At 39.6% G+C, this 19,428-nt stretch overlaps 1 protein-coding gene across 1 annotated transcript in view; it reads right to left on the bottom strand.

Annotated features, from left to right (window-relative positions):
* Positions 1-18,517, bottom strand: part of PSMD1 (proteasome 26S subunit, non-ATPase 1) — an 85,809-nt gene extending 67,292 nt beyond the window's left edge. The window contains exons 1-8 of the mRNA XM_070422377.1: positions 18,372-18,517; positions 12,222-12,265; positions 11,383-11,456; positions 11,029-11,198; positions 7,830-8,035; positions 6,093-6,236; positions 3,287-3,513; positions 1,068-1,128 (exon numbers count right to left, since the gene is read on the bottom strand). Coding sequence (XP_070278478.1) covers positions 1,068-1,128; positions 3,287-3,513; positions 6,093-6,236; positions 7,830-8,035; positions 11,029-11,198; positions 11,383-11,456; positions 12,222-12,265; positions 18,372-18,387 — 942 coding nt within the window. The 5' untranslated portion in view covers positions 18,388-18,517. The remainder of the gene's footprint in view (positions 1-1,067; positions 1,129-3,286; positions 3,514-6,092; positions 6,237-7,829; positions 8,036-11,028; positions 11,199-11,382; positions 11,457-12,221; positions 12,266-18,371) is intronic.
* Between the last annotated feature and the right edge of the window lie 911 nt (positions 18,518-19,428).

Genomic DNA, 19,428 nt, shown 5'->3' with positions numbered 1-19,428 from the left:
AGCTGAAGTTCATACACCTGAGCATCAGAAACCAAAAGTCCTGATGAAGGAAAAATTTATATCCATTAATATTGCTGCTCTAATATTTAGCTAAGTCTTCTAAACACCATGAATACTAAGAAAAACGAAGACAACCAAATTGCCCACTCTACGATAAGTTGCCATTTATATAGAGGCTATACTTTTTTTCTCCCCCTGTGACAGGTAAGTCAGAGTTATTCTGAATGAAGTTCACTCTTTGGTTAGAATCTAGAGCAAGCATGTCAAACTCGCGGTCCACAACAAATATTTTTGCGGCTCAGCCAATATAATGGTATGTAAGAAACGTTTAAATAAAAATGTCATAACTTAATTTTTATAATATCCTGTTATACATAATTCCTAATAACGAACTGCAACGTTCACTAATGACTGATTACTATTATCGTGTTGCATTCATTTCCCTTACGCGCCTTATGCGCAGGCACACCGTTTCTCTCCACTAATACTAGCAGCAAATATTTTAGCAGCCGATTGCCACGTCATTAGTCTTGGACTGACTTGTTTGGTGTGCATAACAGGAAATATTTCACTTTCGGAGAACAAGAAAAATAGTCTTATTTGCATTACGCTTATTAATTTGTGCAGTTATTCAGTGTCTGGTAAATTAATGTTCAAGAAAAAATATTAATTTTTATTAAAATGTTCTATTATTTTATGTTAATGATTACTCATTTATTTCAGCCCTTTGTATTCAGCATGTCTCTACGAAATAAGCCTATGTTTCTATGAAAATTGAAGCTTTTGTTTTTTTGTGGGCCACATAAACTTAAACCTTGTTTATTTGGCCCGTGCTAGCCTTTGAGTTTGACATGCTTGATCTAGAGATTTGATTTCAAATATATTTTACTGGGATCAGTCTTTAAAATTTTACTTTTCACAGAAAATACATTTTTATAAAATGACTTTGGTGTCAAACCTAGTAATAAACCTCCATAAAAACAGGTGTATAACACTTTAAAATAATTTACAATATACTGTGGGAATATATGTTAAACAGCATCCATGACTTCAAAGAGCACACTTACCGCTTCTGGTGTCTTTCCTACAAGTACACTACCTGTCTTTTCTTCTGTTTCCATTGACTCACTAAAATGAAAAGAACCAACAGTTACTAATCTGATAAATCTCTTCTGAATAGCATATCTGGGTGATATATCTCACTTCCTCTTCCTTCCTCTATGAAATCAATAAAAATATATTTTAAAAAAACAGAAAAGGTTCTAATAAGACAGACATGGTTCAGTTATTGAATTTCCTCCAAATATATTCAAAAAATATACAAAGCAATTAACTAGGTTAGAAAAATGTATGAGCAACAAAACCAGGTGACAAAGTATCCCCCAAGTTCCCCAAACAAAGGTGGAGATACACCATCAATAGCTTACAAAACCAGTTTGATGTGAAGCAGTTGGGCTGCAATAACTCTCTATTTTTTTAAAATATCTTTATCGATTTCAGAGAAGTAGGGAGAGGAAGAGATAGAAACATCAATGATGAGAGAGAATCACTGATTGGCTGCCTCCTGCACACCCCCTACTGGGGATTGAGCCCACAACCTGGGCATGTGCCCTGACCAGAATTGAACCATGACCTGGTTTATAGGTTGATGCTCAACCACTGAGCCACACCAGCCAGGCTGCAACAACTCTTAAAACTAACCAGCCAACACTCCCTTCTAAGTTGAAGCACTATACTTTGAGGAGGAAATGCTGAGTATAGAATCCAAATTAAAAAGAAAAAAGGTCCAAATAAAAGTGAGAAAGAAAACAGAGCCAGGAGATCTCAGAACATAAAACACCATTTGTTTAATACTTCACAATACAACAGAAGAGGAAATTCTAGAGGGACGTGAAATTACAAAAAGCATCTTAAATGAGACTCTTTTGTAAAAGTTTAGGAAAAACTAATTTCAGGGAAGATAAGTCACAGAAAAGGTCAAAGTAAAATCCCATAAAATACTGTAACAAAAAAATTTTCAGAGGAGGTAAAAGACCTTTTAAAAATTATACAAGGTATAAAAGAATATTACATATCAGAATCAGAAAAACTCAGAAATGAAATAGAACTAGGGGAAAATTAGAAATGAAAGAGGAAAAAGATAATTTCAGAAATGAAGATTAATTCAGAAGGAACAGGTGAGCAAATAACTATGACACAAGAAAAGGAGACACACCAGAACCGGTTTGGCTCAGTGGATAGAGCATTGGTCTGCGGACTCGAGGGTCCCGGGTTGATTCCGGTCAAGGGCATGTACCTTGGTTGCGGGCACATCCCCAGTGGGGGGCGTGCAGGAGGCAGCTGATCGGTGTTTCTCTCTCATTGATGTTTCTGGCTCTCTATCTCTCTCCCTTCCTCTCTGTAAAAAATCAATAAAATATGTTAAAAAAAAAAAAAAAAAAAAAAGGAGACAGTAAGGAAAAAAATTTTTAAATAAAAAAGAAACAAACTAAATGTTAGTCTACTAAGATCTGGAACAAATTAAAGATGTTCATTTTCATCACTTCTATCTAATAATGTATTGGAAATGCTAGCCAACGCAGAACAAGGGAGAAAAGGTATAAAAGTTATAAAGGAAGAATTAAAATTTCTAGTCACAGATGACATGATTCCTATGTAGAAAATTCTATGACAGGATCTATAAAAAAATTTACTAGACCTACTAAGTGATTTAAGCAAGGTTAGTATACAAAAATCAATTGTATTTTTATATATTAATAACAAATACTTGGAAATTGAACTTTAAAACATACCACTTGTAACAACTCCAAAAACCATAATATACTCAGTAATAAATTTAAGGAGATATGTGCAAAATTTCTGCACTATAATCTACAAAACACTGAGAAAAACTAAATTAAAGATATATGTATATTTAGTTCTAATAAAAGCACAAAAAGCTGAGAATGTTTCATATTTCTAAATACCTAACTCAAATCTCTGAAATCTAGCCCACCTGCCCCTCCTGAGGTTTATAATTTATTGGGTTAGATGGCAAACATGCTGCCCTACAGGCCCTCCCTGTCAGAAAATCACTTTCACTTCTTTCCAGAAGGGTCCATTTCTCTGCTTTTCCTTAATGTGCCAAGCACAGTGCAAAACAAAACAGCTTTAATAAAACTTTACAATCTATGAAAGCTAATGGTAAAATTTATTCTTAACATATGCAGACTATGAACATTCCACCTATTCCCAAAATAAAATAAAGATTCTTCAATTAGTTCTGATGCAGAAAAGATACTTATACCTGTCTTTCTCTGATCCCGGAACAGTACCCGTATTGGTGGATCCAGGCACAGAAGGGATAGGGGTGCCAACAGTTCGAAGATTCTGGATTACAGATGACAAAAACTGCTGGCTAGCACTTTCATACAAATCAAAACAAATCTGATAAGCCATCAGGAGGTTGTCTTCCTTCACCAGTTTTTCTAAGATATCACTCACAGCCTGGGGATCATCTAAGAAAATTAAGCACTGAAATACAGATAAAGAACAATTACATAGTAATTGGAAACTGTCTATAAGATACTACTTTAGAGTGACAAACAGTCAACATATAAGAAACTTTAAAATATAAGCATAAGCAAGGTGGGGCAGACTAACCAGCTAGTCTAGCACTCCACTTCTAATCCTGGCATAAAGTTTTCCTGAAAATGGAATCGGCCTTGCAAGAAAAATCCATACAATTTATATTCACAGCTCCTAATATTGTGCCTGGCAATTAGCAGTTTTCAATAAGTGGTTGATGAATGAATCTTGGCTTCTTTAAATCTTACTCATAATTTACATTTATGTGATCCTTAACTTGTAATTTCTGCTTTACCATAAATTGTAGTAGTCATTCACTCATTTAAAACACAGTGTATTGCCGAAACCGGTTTGGCTCGGTGGATAGAGTGTCGGCCTGCGGACTGAAGGGTCCCAGGTTCGATTCCGGTCAAGGGCATGTACCTGGGTTGCGGGCACATCCCCAGTAGGAGGTGTGCAGGAGGCAGCTGATCGATGTTTCTCTCTCATCGATGTTTCTAACTCTCTATCCCTCTCCCCTCCTCTCTGTAAAAAATCAATAAAATATATTTAAAAACAAAACAAAACAAAAAACACAGTGTATTGTGCTTGGCCAGGACAAGATGCACTAAAATGACCATTTTGAAGCATTTCTCTAACTACTCTTATGATCTGCCATGTTTTAACAAAATAATCAGAATAATGTTAGAATTTTTCTTTTAAGAATTTAAAATTTCTTGTTCCTTTTAGTAGCAAATAACTCAATTTTAGAATGAACACATAATCAAAGTTGTTACAAATTAAGAATAAGAAAGAATGGAAAAATAAAAAATAAATGGCAAGTAACAGGGGACTGGCTTAGTGAGGCAAATACATCCACTAAATGACTACTACACAATCAAGAAAGAGTTAGAACAAGAGTTTGTGAAGAGTTAGAACAAAAAATGTTAAATTGAAGGACATATCTGATTGGTACTGTTTCCCTCCAGCGAAGGGAACTTGGGAGCTAGAAGAAAGGGGTAAGAAGAATTTTCACTGCATACTCTTTGATTCTTTTTGAATCATGTGAATGTATTATTATTTGTTCAAAATATATCTTAAAAATATAAATTTAAAAAGTTTTAAAGGTACAAGAAATAAGCGCTAAAAAAAAATCCTTCTGAGGAATAAAACTAAAGTACACAGAGGAAGAAGGCCGAGGACAACTGCTGTTTTATATAAATTTTTGAAAACTACTTAAAATGCAGTATTAAAAACTACTTAGAAGCAAATAAAACTCCAAAAATCTATATAGAGAAAACTGAAAGGAAATACACTAAAATGTTGTTGACTTTGGGTGATACAAATGTGGGTATTTTTCTTCCAGCTGTTTGTTTCAAACTTAGGTTAAAAAACATTTTTTTAAAAGCATTAAAAAAAGATGTATTGCCCTAACCGGTTTTGCTCAGTGGATAGAGCGTCGGCCTGCGGACTGAAAGGTCCCAGGTTCGATTCTGGTCAAGGGCATGTACCTTGGTTGTGGGCACATCCCCAGGAGGAGGTGTGCAGGAGGCAGCTGATCGATGTGTCTCTCTCATCGATGTTTTTAACTCTCTATCCCTCTCCCTTCCTCTCTGTAAAAAATCAATAAAATATATTAAAAAAAAAAAAGATGTATTAATCTAAGTTTTAAAAATGTATACAGGATGAAAACACATAATGAGAACACATTTAACAAACACAATGTATGATAAAATGTTATGCTCTAAGCAGACTACAAAGATTTACACAGTATGACAATTGTTAAAAAGTAAACCCATGTGCACTTCCAGCCAATAAAATATAATGTAGCCACTGAAAAGAATAAGGTAGTGCCACTGTGCTAATAAGTGGAGGACAAACTAATCTATGCATTACCTTTGAGAAAAGACCTAGGAAAGGAAAAGATACATTTTTTGTTTTAGAATATTTTATGTACCGTCTGAATTTTTAAAAAACGTGTAAGCAAATTCATACATGAAAAGAGGTAAGTATACACATACGTGTTTGGGTAATGAAACCAAAGATAATTTTACACTTGAAATTCTTTCTAGAATGATACAACATAGATATACTATTTTTATGTTTTCATCTACCTTTTTTTTTTTTTACCTTCATTTCCAAAATTTCCTTAAATGCTTGGATTATTTAAAAAATATAAAAACAATACAGGCAGGATATAAAAGATGATGGACGAAGACTTGACTTGAGGTGGTGAACACATTATGTGTACAGATGATGTGCTGTAGAAGCATGCACCTGAAACTTATAATTATGTTAACCACCAGCGTCACTCTAATAAATTCAATAAAAAGGGGGGAAAAAGAATACATAGATTATAACAAAATAAGCTTTTAGTTTTGTGAGATTCAGTTTCTTACAGGTAAAAAGGAATGTAAACTATATACCATATCTTTATAGGGCTGTGGTGAAGATCAATTGAGATAGTAATGCAATCAAATGTAATATTATGTATTATAGTGAGGCACAGCCCAACAGTACAATGTAAAGTAATATAATGTAATTACCTGACAAACATTGATAAAATCGGGTTTCTCCAAGTTCATGTAGATTTTAACTAGAACTCTTAGTACTTTATTCCGAAACTGTTTATTCTGCATTAAAGACATGCAGAGCTTGAGGCTATAAGCTAGCATTCCTGAGACATCATTCTGAAAGAAATAATTTAAAGATATATCATAATCTGATTACGTTACAAGCAGGCACAGTAGGTATTGTTTCATAAAACAAGTTTTATCTATATAAAGACGTACACTGGGATGTCAAAGTAAGATGCATTTCTTACTCTGCTTTATTCTTTTTTAAAACATTTATCACCCCCTTTACATTATATGCATGGGGTAGGCAAAAGTAGGTCTACGGTTCCTCTGTAATTATTTGCCTCGCTGCCTATTCCTCCAATGTTCCATTTGGGTAGGAACTTTGTTGTTATCTCCAATGCCTAGAATAGTCTGGCACATAGTAGGCCAGTGATGGCGAACCTATGACACGTGTGTCAGAGGTAACACGTGAACTCATTTTTTTGGTTGATTTTTCTTTGTTAAATGGCATTTAAATATATAAAATAAATATCAAAAATATAAATCTTTGTTTTACTATGGTTGCAAATATCAAAAAATTTCTATATGTGACATGGCACCAGAGTTAAGTTAGGGTTTTTCAAAATGCTGACACGCTGAGCTCAAAAGGTTCGCCATCGCTGTAGTAGGCACTCAAAAGAAAAAATCTTTGTTGAACAAATGAAAACAAGTATTTTCATTCTATTCACATGAAGACAAGGAGAGGGTATAACTACACAAAAATGAAACAGTAAAACAAGGGCCATTCTATCACATTGGGTGGTTCATTCATTTACTCATTTAAACAAATCCTACCACTGCTACTCAACATTGCTTTGGGCTTTGGGGATACAGTAGTGAACAAGGCACAAAATACCTGTCCTTATGGAGGTTATAGTCTGGTAATAAAGATAGACATTAACTGCCTAATAATACAATCAATTAATTACTATAGTGGTGAACACTATGAAAAAAATATAGGTCTCCAAGAGATTAACAAAAGAATTGGATCTAGTCTTTGCAGTAGGGATTGAGGAGAGTATGGGTGGCAGGAATTGATGGGAAGTTCTGTAAACAAGTGACAGTTGAGTTGAAGTCTGGACCTTGAACAGAAATAAAGCAGGTAAAGAAAAAAGGAAAATAATTTTGGCAGAGGCATTATTTTTGGCCAGGGGAACAAGGCAGGGTACATTTAGGAGCTGAGAGGAGGTCAAAATGGCTGGAGTGCAGAGAGCTCGCAAATGGAGAATAGCAAGTGGACATGCAGATCAATGTCCACTTAACTCAGTCTTGCATCTTTCTGACCGTTTTGGTTGATGATTTACAATTGTCATAATTATTGCAAAATATTCCCAACCAGAAATCCAGTTTGTAATTTTAGTCATAAGTCTAAGAAAATAGCAGTGTATTAATATAGTCTTCTTAGAAAGGGCAGGATAATTAATTCAACCTCCTCATGCAAGACTTTAAAGGAATAAATACAGTAAGATAAAAGTAGATATTCGGTGAACACAAAACACAACCAAGGTTCTTATATAAATTATAAAAATAAAGCATTAGGGCAAAAGAGCACCTTATTATTTCTAAACCAGATTTTCTTTTCACTACCTATGAGATTCTATTTTAATAATTTCCTTTGCTGATTCCTCACCAAAAACAATCTCTAAAATCATATCATCTACCCACCGACTCCAATATAGTCTTTTCAAAGATATCCAGTCTTCGTGTCTCCAGAGCAATGCCGATAGCTTGCTTATATTTGTGATCATCCAGACATCGCTGGAACATTTTATTCACAATGCCTTCCAATCTCTGATCAATTGGTTTTCTTTCTCCTTCAGGCAAATCTGCATTTTCCACGCACTGTTTGGTATAGTGATCAATGCATTTTGCTATGAAGAAAATAAAATAACTCTGATCACCTTGTAAATTGGGCCAAACTACTAGAAAGGACAATGTCAACATTTATAATCATAAAAACGTATGGGATGACTGTAGAGTAATAAGCACATTTCAATATTTTTAAATGCTAGAAGTTATACATTCAAATTAATATTATTCCCTTCATAACAGTTATATTGGAGGGCTACACATTAATTTAATAAGGCTGATATTATTGAAAACATTTCTATCTTGTTACTTTATTTTGACCAAAATTATATTAAACAACTTGACTAAACCACTTACTCAAAAGAGCTGGCTACAAATAGCTGTTTTACTTTCAAAAAACAAACACTTGCTATTATTGATGATATTAAAAAAGACCTATTGTAGCAATTATCACATGGCAATAAATTATTAGACTTCTTTACAATGAAACTATTAGCTCCTTGAGAAAAGTGACATTGTCTAAATCATCTTTGTAGAATAGTGGTGAAATGACCTGAATTGTGCCACAGGTTCTAGAGACGATTCTAAAGATTTTCAAAATTGTAGCACACTAACTGAAATAGTCATTGTCTCAATGTGAGGTGGGCAGAAGCTACTCACACTCCCTCACCCCAGGAGTCTAAAAATTCATGTTGGCTTTCACATTCACAATAATTTGGGTGGAAGGGGAGGATGGAGCCACATACTGAAGGGTGCCAATGGTGCACTTGATAAAAAACACTTAAGACCTAGCCAGTTTTTCTCAGTGGTTAGAGCATCGGCCCAAGGAATGAAGGGTCATGGGTTCGATTCCAGTCAAGGGCATGTACGTTGGTTGTAGACTCAATTTCTGGTCACGGTCTGAATGGGTGTAGGAGGCAACCAACTGACGTGTCTCTCTCACATCAATGTTTCTCTCTCTCTGTCTCTCCCCGTCCCTTCCACTCTCTCTAAAAATCAATGGAAAAAATATCCTCAGCTGAGGATTAACAAAAAAAAACCCCACACACAAAATAAAAAAAAACAAATAAATAAAAAACCCACTTAAATTTGTTTACAATTTTTACCACTTTGCAATCACACCATGAACTTTTTAGGAAAAAACAAAAACAAGAATTTCCCTAAGCCTTCTTCTACCTTCATATTGGAAGACAGCCACCCATTTTGACTGACATATGCAATAGTACTCTCTCTACTAGTATAATTCATTGCCTTGTCGCTATCTCCTTTAAAGAGAAGAAAGGCTACAAGGACAGTTGGAAACTATAGCCCCAGGAAACAGAAATGATTTGAACTACCATAAAGAACTACTGTTGAGCCTGGCTGGTGTGGGTCTGTGGTTGAGTGTTGACTATGAACCAGGAGGTCATGGTTTGATTCCCAGTTGGGGCACATGCCAAGGTTGCAGGTTTGGTCCCTGGTAGGGGGTAGGGGGCAGGAGGCAGCCAATCAATGATTCTCTCACATCATTGATGTTTCTCTCTCTCTCTCCCCCTTCCTCTCTGAAATCAATAAAAAAATATTTTAAAAAAGAGGAATTGCTGTCTACTAGATGACCCATGTTAACGGATCTATAACTTCAGGGGAAGCAAAGAATTTTTATTTTTTTAAATAGCAACAAGATTTTATGGTTAGGCAAATCAACAAAGGTTACAGTGAGCTCCAAGTTATGCATCTAACTTCTGAAGAGACGATGGACCTGTTTGTGGCATCACAGGGTTTAAAGTGACGTCTGCTGACACCCAAGGGGACTCATGAGAGTGACTGCAGTTTGCTCCCAAGTTAATAGGCTTAGAGGAAACTGCAGGGCTGAGGTACATTTCCTAGAGAGCTCACGTCATAAAAAAAATACATAAAACATGAATTTGTAAAAGAGTTAAAAAAAAAATACTGTCGCTGTTTTAATATCTCCTGTTCGTAAGTGAGGCTGGTGTGTCAGTACAGGCTACTGACATGTGGCTAAAACTTGAGCCTGAATCTCACCCAAGGAAACCCAGACCACAGTGGAATAGACAGGAAGTCAGATATTCAGAGCGGGTGGTCTCCTGTGAAACACAGGTGAGTGTACAACAACTCCGAGTCTCCCGTCTCCCGTGCATTCCACAGGGAGAGGCCCCTCAGATCCTGAACTAGGGGCAGTGTCTCACTCGCTGCCGGAGCGTCAGCGCCCTGGAGACTAGGACTTTTATTAAAACTAATAAAAGGATAATATGCTAATTAGGGCGGACACCTTCCGGACGACCTTCCAGATGTCCTTCTGGACAAGGCAGCGCGGGGAGGGCAGGCACAGCTGCGAAGGGCCCAGGCTCAGACCAGCAGTGGCAGCAGCCTTGGGGTAATGGGGGCGGTGCCTTCCCCTGATCCGCCAGGTCATCTCCCACAGAGGGAGGCCAGACTGCGGCTTAGGCTGGGGGCCGAGGTAGAGGTGGTTAGGGGCAATCAGGCCGGCAGGGGAGCAAGTTAGGGTTGATAAGGCCAGCAGGGGGGCAAGGTAGGGGCGATCAGGCCAGCAGGGGGGCAAGTAGGGGTGATCAGGCCGGCAGGCAGAGTCAGTTAGGGGCGATCAGGCAGGCAGGCAGGCGAGCAGTTAGGAGCCAGCGGTCCCAGATTGGAGAGGGTGCAGGCCAGGCTGAGGGAGCCTCTAGTTGATAATAATCTGACTTAAGTTTCTCATGTAACAGTATGCTCATTGGGCTAGAGATAACCATATCACTGAGATAACTAACTCTGTTAAGTTAGCTGTTTCAGAATCATTTTTTAGATTCATTCTTAAAATGTTTTGTGAGATGACCTCATCATTGCTGTTATTATCACTGTTCATTATGATAAAAAATAAAGCACAGAATTGGAAATTAGATCTAAAAGAGCCTGCATAAAATTACTGGAGAAAGATTACGAACTTTCAATTAAAATAAAATTTGGCAACAACAAAAATAACTCAGAAAAAAGATGCTATATACACTAGAGCAAGAAAGAAGCTGACGAGATAAAGCATTAGTACATGGAAGATAATTACCTATAATAGTCTCCACATATTCAGAGTTATCATTGACATTGAAGAGGTCACCTGCTCCAAGTGCATAATTCAGAGACTCCTCAAAAGCTCCCAGGTGATAAAATACTTTAGATGCCACTAAGGCTGCAAACTGCCGACTCCGGAAACCTTCATCTTCATACAAAACTTCTCTGAAAGAACAGGAAGTATAGGTTTAGTTCAAACTCTAGTTTTCCTTAAAAATCCCAAATCTAAATATTCAAGCCACAATTTAGTAGCAGCAAATTTCTAAATGAATATAAACCACAAGATCCACATCTATAGATACGTTAAGTTGTTCTACTTTATTTCAATTTATAGAAATAAACTTCTTACATTTTGTCTACAGACTCAGAAATTTCTGCCCAGAAGTCATTGACAACTGCATTCAATTTGTGTAGTGCAAATTCCTGTAGAAGATAAAACCAAAATTCAATTTTGAGACAGACTCAACATTACACTTCCTTAAAAACGTTTCCAACAAATCAACGGCCAAATTGTCATATTTACTAAAACTTTTATTAATCTATGACAAATATAAAAACTTACCAACATATTTTCTCTTCAGTTTATACATTTCCTTTGTCTTCAATCATCAAACATCAGACTACCATATAATGTCATTCCTTAATATAATGAATATTTTTTCTTCTTTGAATATACAAGGTTGACGTGAGTTGCTAGTTTGAATATATATATGTAAATGAATTCAGGTGTCTAGAGCCACTTGAATTATATTCCAAATTTTTGTCAAATGAAAATTTAAAATATGGGACACAGAAGAAACAAATTTTTACGTGTTGTTGATAAACTGAGGAGTGTGGATATATGGTGTGGGGGGTGCTCAGGTGCCATACTGAGGTTTATTTGCCTTAGTTTTGTTAAACTCTAGGGAAAACCAACTGCTGTTCTCAAAGCACTGTCCTCTAGGGCTAGATTTCAACTGACTGGGTATAGGCTGGGCAGGATGGCTATTTTATTTTATTTTTTTAATTTAATATTTTATTGTTGAAAGTATTACATATGTCTCCTTTTCCCCCCATTGACCTCTCCCAGGCTGCTCCCGCCCCCCAAGAATGTCTATTTTAAATGATGGAAGATATACAGACACCACTAAATTCAGAGAGCTTCACCATATTTGTACTAAGCCAAATAAATTTTCCTTCAACTCATACCTTAAGCTGCGGTTCTTCTTCATCCAGAAGAGAAATAATTCCAGCTATAAGACAAAAGATACATAAAATTGTATACCATGTGAAAGTTCACCTAAATGTTAAGGGATTCACAATGAATGTTGCCTTCCTTTGCATACTTTTGTAAATTTTTAAATAGCCTATCTAATAAAGAGGGAATATGCAAATTGTCACAAAGATGGCAGCACCCACAAAAAAAAAAAAAAAAAGACAAAAGATATATCCTGATTATGAAATATATGATAAAAGAGAAACTAACTTAGTAAAAAATATGATAGTTAGAAAAAAAGTATTTTTTGAAGGGTGACTTCAATAGAGAAATTATTATTTTTCTTTAAAACTATAAAGGTTTATATTTCAAAGTTTAAGAATTAACTGTTATCAAACTCTCATAACACGACATATATCACATTGTTTGCCTAATTCAGTGGTTTTCAAAGTATGATCCCTGGACCAATACCATTAGCATTACTTGGGAATTGGTTAAAAATGCAAATTTTTGGCCCTATCCCACATCTACTGAATCAGAAATTGTGGGGATGGGGTCCAACAATGGGGCCACAAGCCCTCCTAGTGATACTGATGCTTGCTATAGTTTGAAAATCAATGGCCTAATTTGCTAAGCAAAAGGGGAAACTTTCCCATATCCTATCCTATATAATAAAACCCTAATATGCAAATCGGCCAAACAGTGGACAGACTGTTCACTGATGCACACTGACCACCAGGGGCCAGATGCTCAACACAGGAGCTGCACCCTGGTGGTCAGTGCACTCCCACAGGGGGAGCACCGCTCAGCCAGAAGCCGGGCTCATGGCTGGCCAGCGCAGCGGAGGTGGTGGGAGCCTCTCCCGCCTCTGCAGCAGTGCTAATGACCCCTCCGAGGGGTCCTGAACTGTGAGAGGGTGCAGGCCAGGCTGAGGGCCCCCCCCCCAAGTGCACGAATGCCGTGCACTGGGCCTCTAGTAATATTAGAATAATATTAGTCACAAAATACACCAACAGTTAGTTATATAGTTATATACAAAAGAAGGGACTATATAGTCATCAACTCACCAGTGTAGAATACTTTTTTAAGTATGAGTTTTTTTATTTTAATTATTTCAAGATGCCTATATAAAGGCTTCACCTTTGTATCACAAGTAAACTAGATTTTGCTAAATGATGAGCAATCTTACTTATTCTGACTTTAACTACCCAAGCACAGTATTCACCATATGACCTTGAGGTGCTAGCACTAACACTGGAGAGTAAAGAAAGCAACTGCCCTCTCCAAAAAAAATGCGCCTTCAAATACAGTCATATGTGAAAGGGAATATTAGAATAAAGTAAAAGGAAACCAAACTGTCTCTCAGATACCATGTAGGTCTAAAAATCATTCTGGAATGCTGAGTTGAAGTTGTGATTTGATTAAAAAGTGTCAAGGCAACTATAACCATTTCTAGCTGATAAGCGTAGGTTTGCTAAATAGCTTCAGCAGTCTTTAGAGAGCCTTACAGAAAAGGATAAAAAATTTAGCAAACAAAACTATGCCATGGTGCCAGCTAGGGCATACTATTACATAGTCTAAAAGTATGAAAGCAGATAAAAAGAACTTCTAGGTTGGTATGACAAGTCCAGAACAGAGACTGAACTGACGGCATTGAAAGAAGACAGGTCAAAGAATGAAATCAGTGTGTCTGTGTGTGTGTGTGTGGGGGGGGGGGGGGGGGGGGGGTTATTGCAAATCCATGATATGGAATAGCTGATAAACAAGAATTCTTTAAATGTAGAGCAGATCATCAAAATACTAAAAAGGCTACCCCATTCCTATCATCAATCAATAGTGTGTTTTGAATTGCTTTTACCAAAAGAGGAGACAGATTTTCCTATACTCTGCTGACTGATTTCACTTCTGATTAAGTTGTTACACAGTTGTCCTGGCTTAGAAATAAAACCATTGTCTGCAGAACACACCTAAATCAAATACTCTACACTCCACACATGAATATTTTCCATCTTAAAAACAAAACAGCACTCTCCTCTAGAGGGGGAGAGGAAGCAGGGGATGGGAAAGATTAAGGATGCTAAAAAATCTTGTAACAGGAAATGGCTTAAAAGTTGAAAATGATTGCCTCTAGGGATGAGAAAGGGGAAAGAGGAGTGGGAGATTCGTTTTAAAACATTTTAGCCAAGTTTTCTTTTATGTGCCCATGTTGTTAAAAATCACAATCCCAAACCCCACTCAATCTCACATCTCCCTCCAGCAAACACCTATCTCTACCTCTCCACTCCCTTTCTTTGTCAGGTCTCCTGAAAAACTTAGCATATATGTTGACCTCTTATTCACTACTGTGTTCTCAGTGCCTAGTGGATAAATGAATGAATGAAGTGACTAATCCACACCAGAGCTGGTATGGTACCTGGGACAGACCCTAAGCCAATGTGAGCCAACTGATGTGAAACAGGGTGACAAAAGATTTGGAGCAGAAGCTGGTATGTAACCCAGTATACGTAACAAGTGATAGTAACAAATACACCCTATAGTATCGTCAGTCTCAGGGTAGGACCTAAAAATCATTACTCCTGCCACACCTGATAGGTTTAAATTATCTGTATTATATTCCCATCAATCCTTTCTGTCTCTATTTCAAACACTCTAGGGCAGGGGTGGGCAACCCCTGGCACGCGTGCCAAACATGGCACGCCAGTAACTTTTGCTGGCACGCAAAACCCTCCTATAATCTTCCATTTACAATTTTTTTCTTAATATCGACTTTCTTATTTTTCAGATAAATTCAGTGTAGGTGCATCTTAGATAAATAAATATCGCCCTAACCGGTTTGGCCCAGTGGATAGAGCATCGGCCTGCGGACTCAAGGGTCCCAGGTTCGATTCCGGTCAAGGGCATGTACCTGGGTTGCGGGCACATCCCCAGTGGGGAGTGTGCAGGAGGCAGCTGATCGATGTTTCTCTCTCATCGATGTTTCTAACTCTCTATCACTCTCCCTTCCTCTCTGTAAAAAATCAATAAAATATATTTTAAACAAACAAAAATAAATAAATAATTTTACATAACAAGTTATCTTAAAAGACCATAGACATGGATTGACGAGAGAGGAGAAGAGCAATTTCTTTTTTCTTTTTTTAAATATATTTTATTGATTTTTTACAGAGAGGAAGGGAGAGGGATAGAGTTAGAAACATCAATGAGAGAGAAACATCGATCAGCTACCTCCTGCACACTCCCTACTGGGTATGTGCCCACAACCAAGGTACATGCCCTTGACCGTAATCGAACCTGGGACCCTTGAGTCTGCAGGCCGATGCTCTACCCACTGAGCCAAACCGGTTAGGGCGGAAGAGCAATTTCTATGCCTCTGCCTTAACTCTCCCTGTCTTCCTAGATCCGACCAGTGTTTTGGTTTCATCCACATATGCTTGTGAATCTTTGTTCTCAGTGATGAATTTTGTTAAGTCTCGTAATAGGAGTAGCCTGACGGATGAAAGTAGTAGCTTGTGCATATCTCTGAAGATCACGAAATATAAACCTGATGTAAAATCTCTGTCATCAGTGATGCAGCAGCAAAAGTCCCACTGATAATATCAAACGGAGTCATAAAATTTTCTGTCGGACTATCAGTGTACATGTATACATTAAAAAATAAACGTATTTTTCATCATCATATACTGTGTTTTTGTCGCTCGAATGAATTTTATTATTTCTTCAAGGTTCTTCACATACGTACACCTTAAGAGATATCAAGTAGGCGTAACATGTTCTCAAAAAATTAGGGTTGGCACGCAGAAGAATTTTTGAGTCAGAGATTTTGCTGGTTTTGGCACACACTCACAAAAAGGTTGCCCACCCCTGCTCTAGGGGTTGATTTATTCATTCTGGGCATACTTTTGAACTTCAGCCAACTGCTAGGCAACGTTAGTTTCCCGCCCAAAATCCTACCAGAAAGAAAGACAGTAATCAGACAAGTAAACAAAGTAATTAACAGGACTGTGATAAAGGGAGGGGACAGCAAGGGGGAGAAAGGCAGCATGTTTTAATAAAATGAGCAGGAAAGCCCTAAGCGGTTTGGCTCAGTGGACAGAGCGTCGGCCTGCGGACTCAAGGGTCCCAGGTTCGATTCCGGTCAAGGGCATATACCTTGGTTGCGGGCACATCCCCAGTAGGGTGTGCAGGAGGCAGCTGATCGATGTTTCTCTCTCACTGATGTTTCTAACTCTCTATCCCTCTCCCTTCCTCTCTGTAAAAAAAATCAATAAAATATATATTTAAAAAAGCTTACTGATTTGACTTACCTTTAAAAAAATAAAATAAAATGAGCAGGAAAGACTAACATTTGAGCTGAGACTAAAGACTGAGAAGCTAAGGAGAAGTTGAGGAACAGGAGTCTAGAAAGAAGGAACAGAATGTGCAGGGACCCTGCAGTAGGAGAGAAACGGACATATTCCAGGCCCAGAGGGAATACCTGTATGATTAAGGTGTAGGGAGTGAGGAAGAGAGTAGGACAAAACAAGGCAGAAGCCCTCGCCGGTTTGGCTCAGGGGACAGAGCGTCAGTCTGCAGACCGAAGGGTCCCAGGACATGTACCTTGGTTTCAGGATCCTCCCTGGCCGGGACCCTACCTCCCTGTGCAGGAGGCAACCAATCCATGTGTCTCTCTTGCATCGATGTTTCTCTCTGTCTTTCCCTCTCTCTTCCACTCTCTAACAATCAATGGAAAAATATCCATGGGTGAGGATTAAAAAAATAATTAAAAAAAACACCACAAAAATAAATAAATAATACAATATTTTTTAAAAACCAAGGCAGAAATCATCATGAGGTCTTTGGTTAAGAGCCTGGACTTTAAACACAATGGAAAGCACTAGAGGATTTAAAGCAAAGTAATGATATTACGAGATTAAAGTTTTAAAAAGAAGACTCTGACTACGACAAGAATGGACTGTATGGACGTAATGGTGGGAAAACAAGAGGCTTAAGGCTGCTGCGGGAACCCAGGCCAGGGATGAGCCCAGGCCCGGGCTAAGAGGTGGCAACGGGTGGATCTGAGATAGAACGAGGTCTTCATTTGCAGGGGGCAAGATACCCGGTGCTCATTTTATCCGTAGACAGCTCTGGCTGGTAAAGCTCTCCCTTTTATTGAGCTAAAATTCCCCTCCCAGTACAGGTGACAGCTCTTCCAATCTTTGAAAATAACCTCGATCGCCCAGCATCTCCGCCAATTTCTTAAGCAATGCTCGTAAGAAGATGGTCTGGAGCTCCATCCAAGTACAAGTTACTGTCTTCTGGCCACCAGTTGTTTACAACGAAATATTTGTGGGACAAGCGTGGAGGAAAACAGGATGAGAAAAGGGAAGGCAGGCAAGAAAAAAAAAAAAAAAAGGCACCAAGGCTGTGGACAGCGCTAACTGAAACAATCCGCCGTGAGGGCGTTTAAGGCCCCCCTAGATCCCGTCTCTAGCGTCATTACAGGAATCTACGGGTACGATGGTCAGGTGAGCGGACGACACCTGCTCTGCACGCCCAGTTCTTTCTGCAATGCAGAGTATTTACTGAGCATTTAGCCTCAAAAACCCAGAGCTTGCTTCTCAGCATAAAGCTGCTCCACCCAGCACAGAAGTTCTCTGGGTGCTTTCGCCGAACACCTCGCCGTAGGCCCAGACCGACCCGCCTGGAATCCAGCTCCAGGTTCCACTCTAAGGAGCACCGGCCTGAGCCAGGGCCAGGGGAAGACTGCTTCGCCGTCCGGCCGCACCGGGGGTCGTCCGTCCCAACCACCTGCGAGTAAGGACTGGGATGCGACGCCCCACGTGGTCCATTTCGGGAGGATTCGAACGAAGGAAAACTCCTCGGGACCCGAGAAGGACCCAGGGAGCACCTCGGGTCCGGGCACGGGGGTGTGGCGGGAGGGATGCCGAGGCGGGCGACCTGGTGCGATTCCCCCGAGCCCGGCGGGGTCCCAGGGCAGAGAGGTCCGGACGGACTGCCAGTCCCCGGCCCGGGACTGGGCCTTGGGCAGCCAGCGGCCGCACAGGCCGGCGCTCCACCGGGAGGTGCCCAGTCACCGGCCCTGACTCAGCTAAAAGCCGGCATGGCGGCTCCTCCCTTTCGGCGCCCGCTGCGGTCGCACTCACCCGCTGAGGTGATCATGGCTGCGCCCTGCACTCGCCTGCCCGTTCACTCGCAGTCCGGGCTCCGCAGTGTATCTGTCAACTCAGGACCCGCAGGCTCCGCGGCGCCTCCTCACTGCCCCTGTGCTCTGCTCAGTCAGTCGCCAGCTCGGGCCGCCGGCTCACTTCTCGCTCAGGACCCCGACCGCCCATGGCTGTCCACCGTCCCGCCTGCCGCCCCGGCACAAGTCCTCCCCCGGCCTACGCCTTCCGCGCCACTACCGCCGCCCCGACCGGCACGAATGAATGCACAGAGAGCTCCATTGTTGTCTCTAACCCTTTTCGAGGTCAGAGCTTTCACAGGGTGGGGGACACTTGTCAGCACCTGGGATCAGGCTTCACAATGGCCACGCCTAGAAAGAGGCCCCTCTACCGTCACCCGCCATTGCTGAGAAAGGGCTTTGAGGGGAAGTGCGAGCGGTGCTTGCTGCAGCGCCACCTGCTGCGTTGGGGGCCTCACTGCAGCGCCCACCCTGCCAAGCCTTTGGAGGCTAAGGATGTGGCAAAGACCGTTTTCTTTAAAAAGTGATAACCAAAAAGAGTTTAAAAAGCAGAACCCGTCTTCAAAAGAAATCCTCACAGAAATACTTCATTATAAGGAATCCATCATTACTTTATTAAAACGTTGAACAATGGACGTTTTTATTTACATTTGGAATAGTTAATATTGTACATTTACATGTTTGAAAAATCGTTAAGTATAAAAAGATATACTGTGAAAAGTGTTCCAAAAGCGAGGGGTGGGGGAGAGTCTTCCATTTTTGTTTTCCATCTGCCTGGTTCCTCCCCGCACCCCCCTCCCCCCCCGCCCGTCCTCCACCCCCCCCCCCCATAGCAATGGGTTCTTGATTTTTAATATATCTTTAGAAATTGGAAATGGCAGTTGTGATTGCCACGTGCAGTCTTATACCAGCTTCAATCGCCATCTTACCTCTATAGTACTAAAGAAAGCATTAACAGGTACTAGTGGCAAGTGATGGCATTTTAAAGTCACTAGCCTTGCATTTAATTGGACAACAAT

The sequence above is a fragment of the Myotis yumanensis genome, unplaced genomic scaffold, assembly GCF_028538775.1.
Source record: "Myotis yumanensis isolate MYYU_CA2020_CCGP unplaced genomic scaffold, mMyoYum1.0.hap1 SCAF_8, whole genome shotgun sequence".
In the NCBI taxonomy this organism is placed as follows: Eukaryota; Metazoa; Chordata; class Mammalia; order Chiroptera; family Vespertilionidae; genus Myotis; species Myotis yumanensis.
The sequence above is the reverse complement of the archived record's forward strand: the minus strand, read 5'-3'. Positions and strand labels throughout refer to the sequence as shown.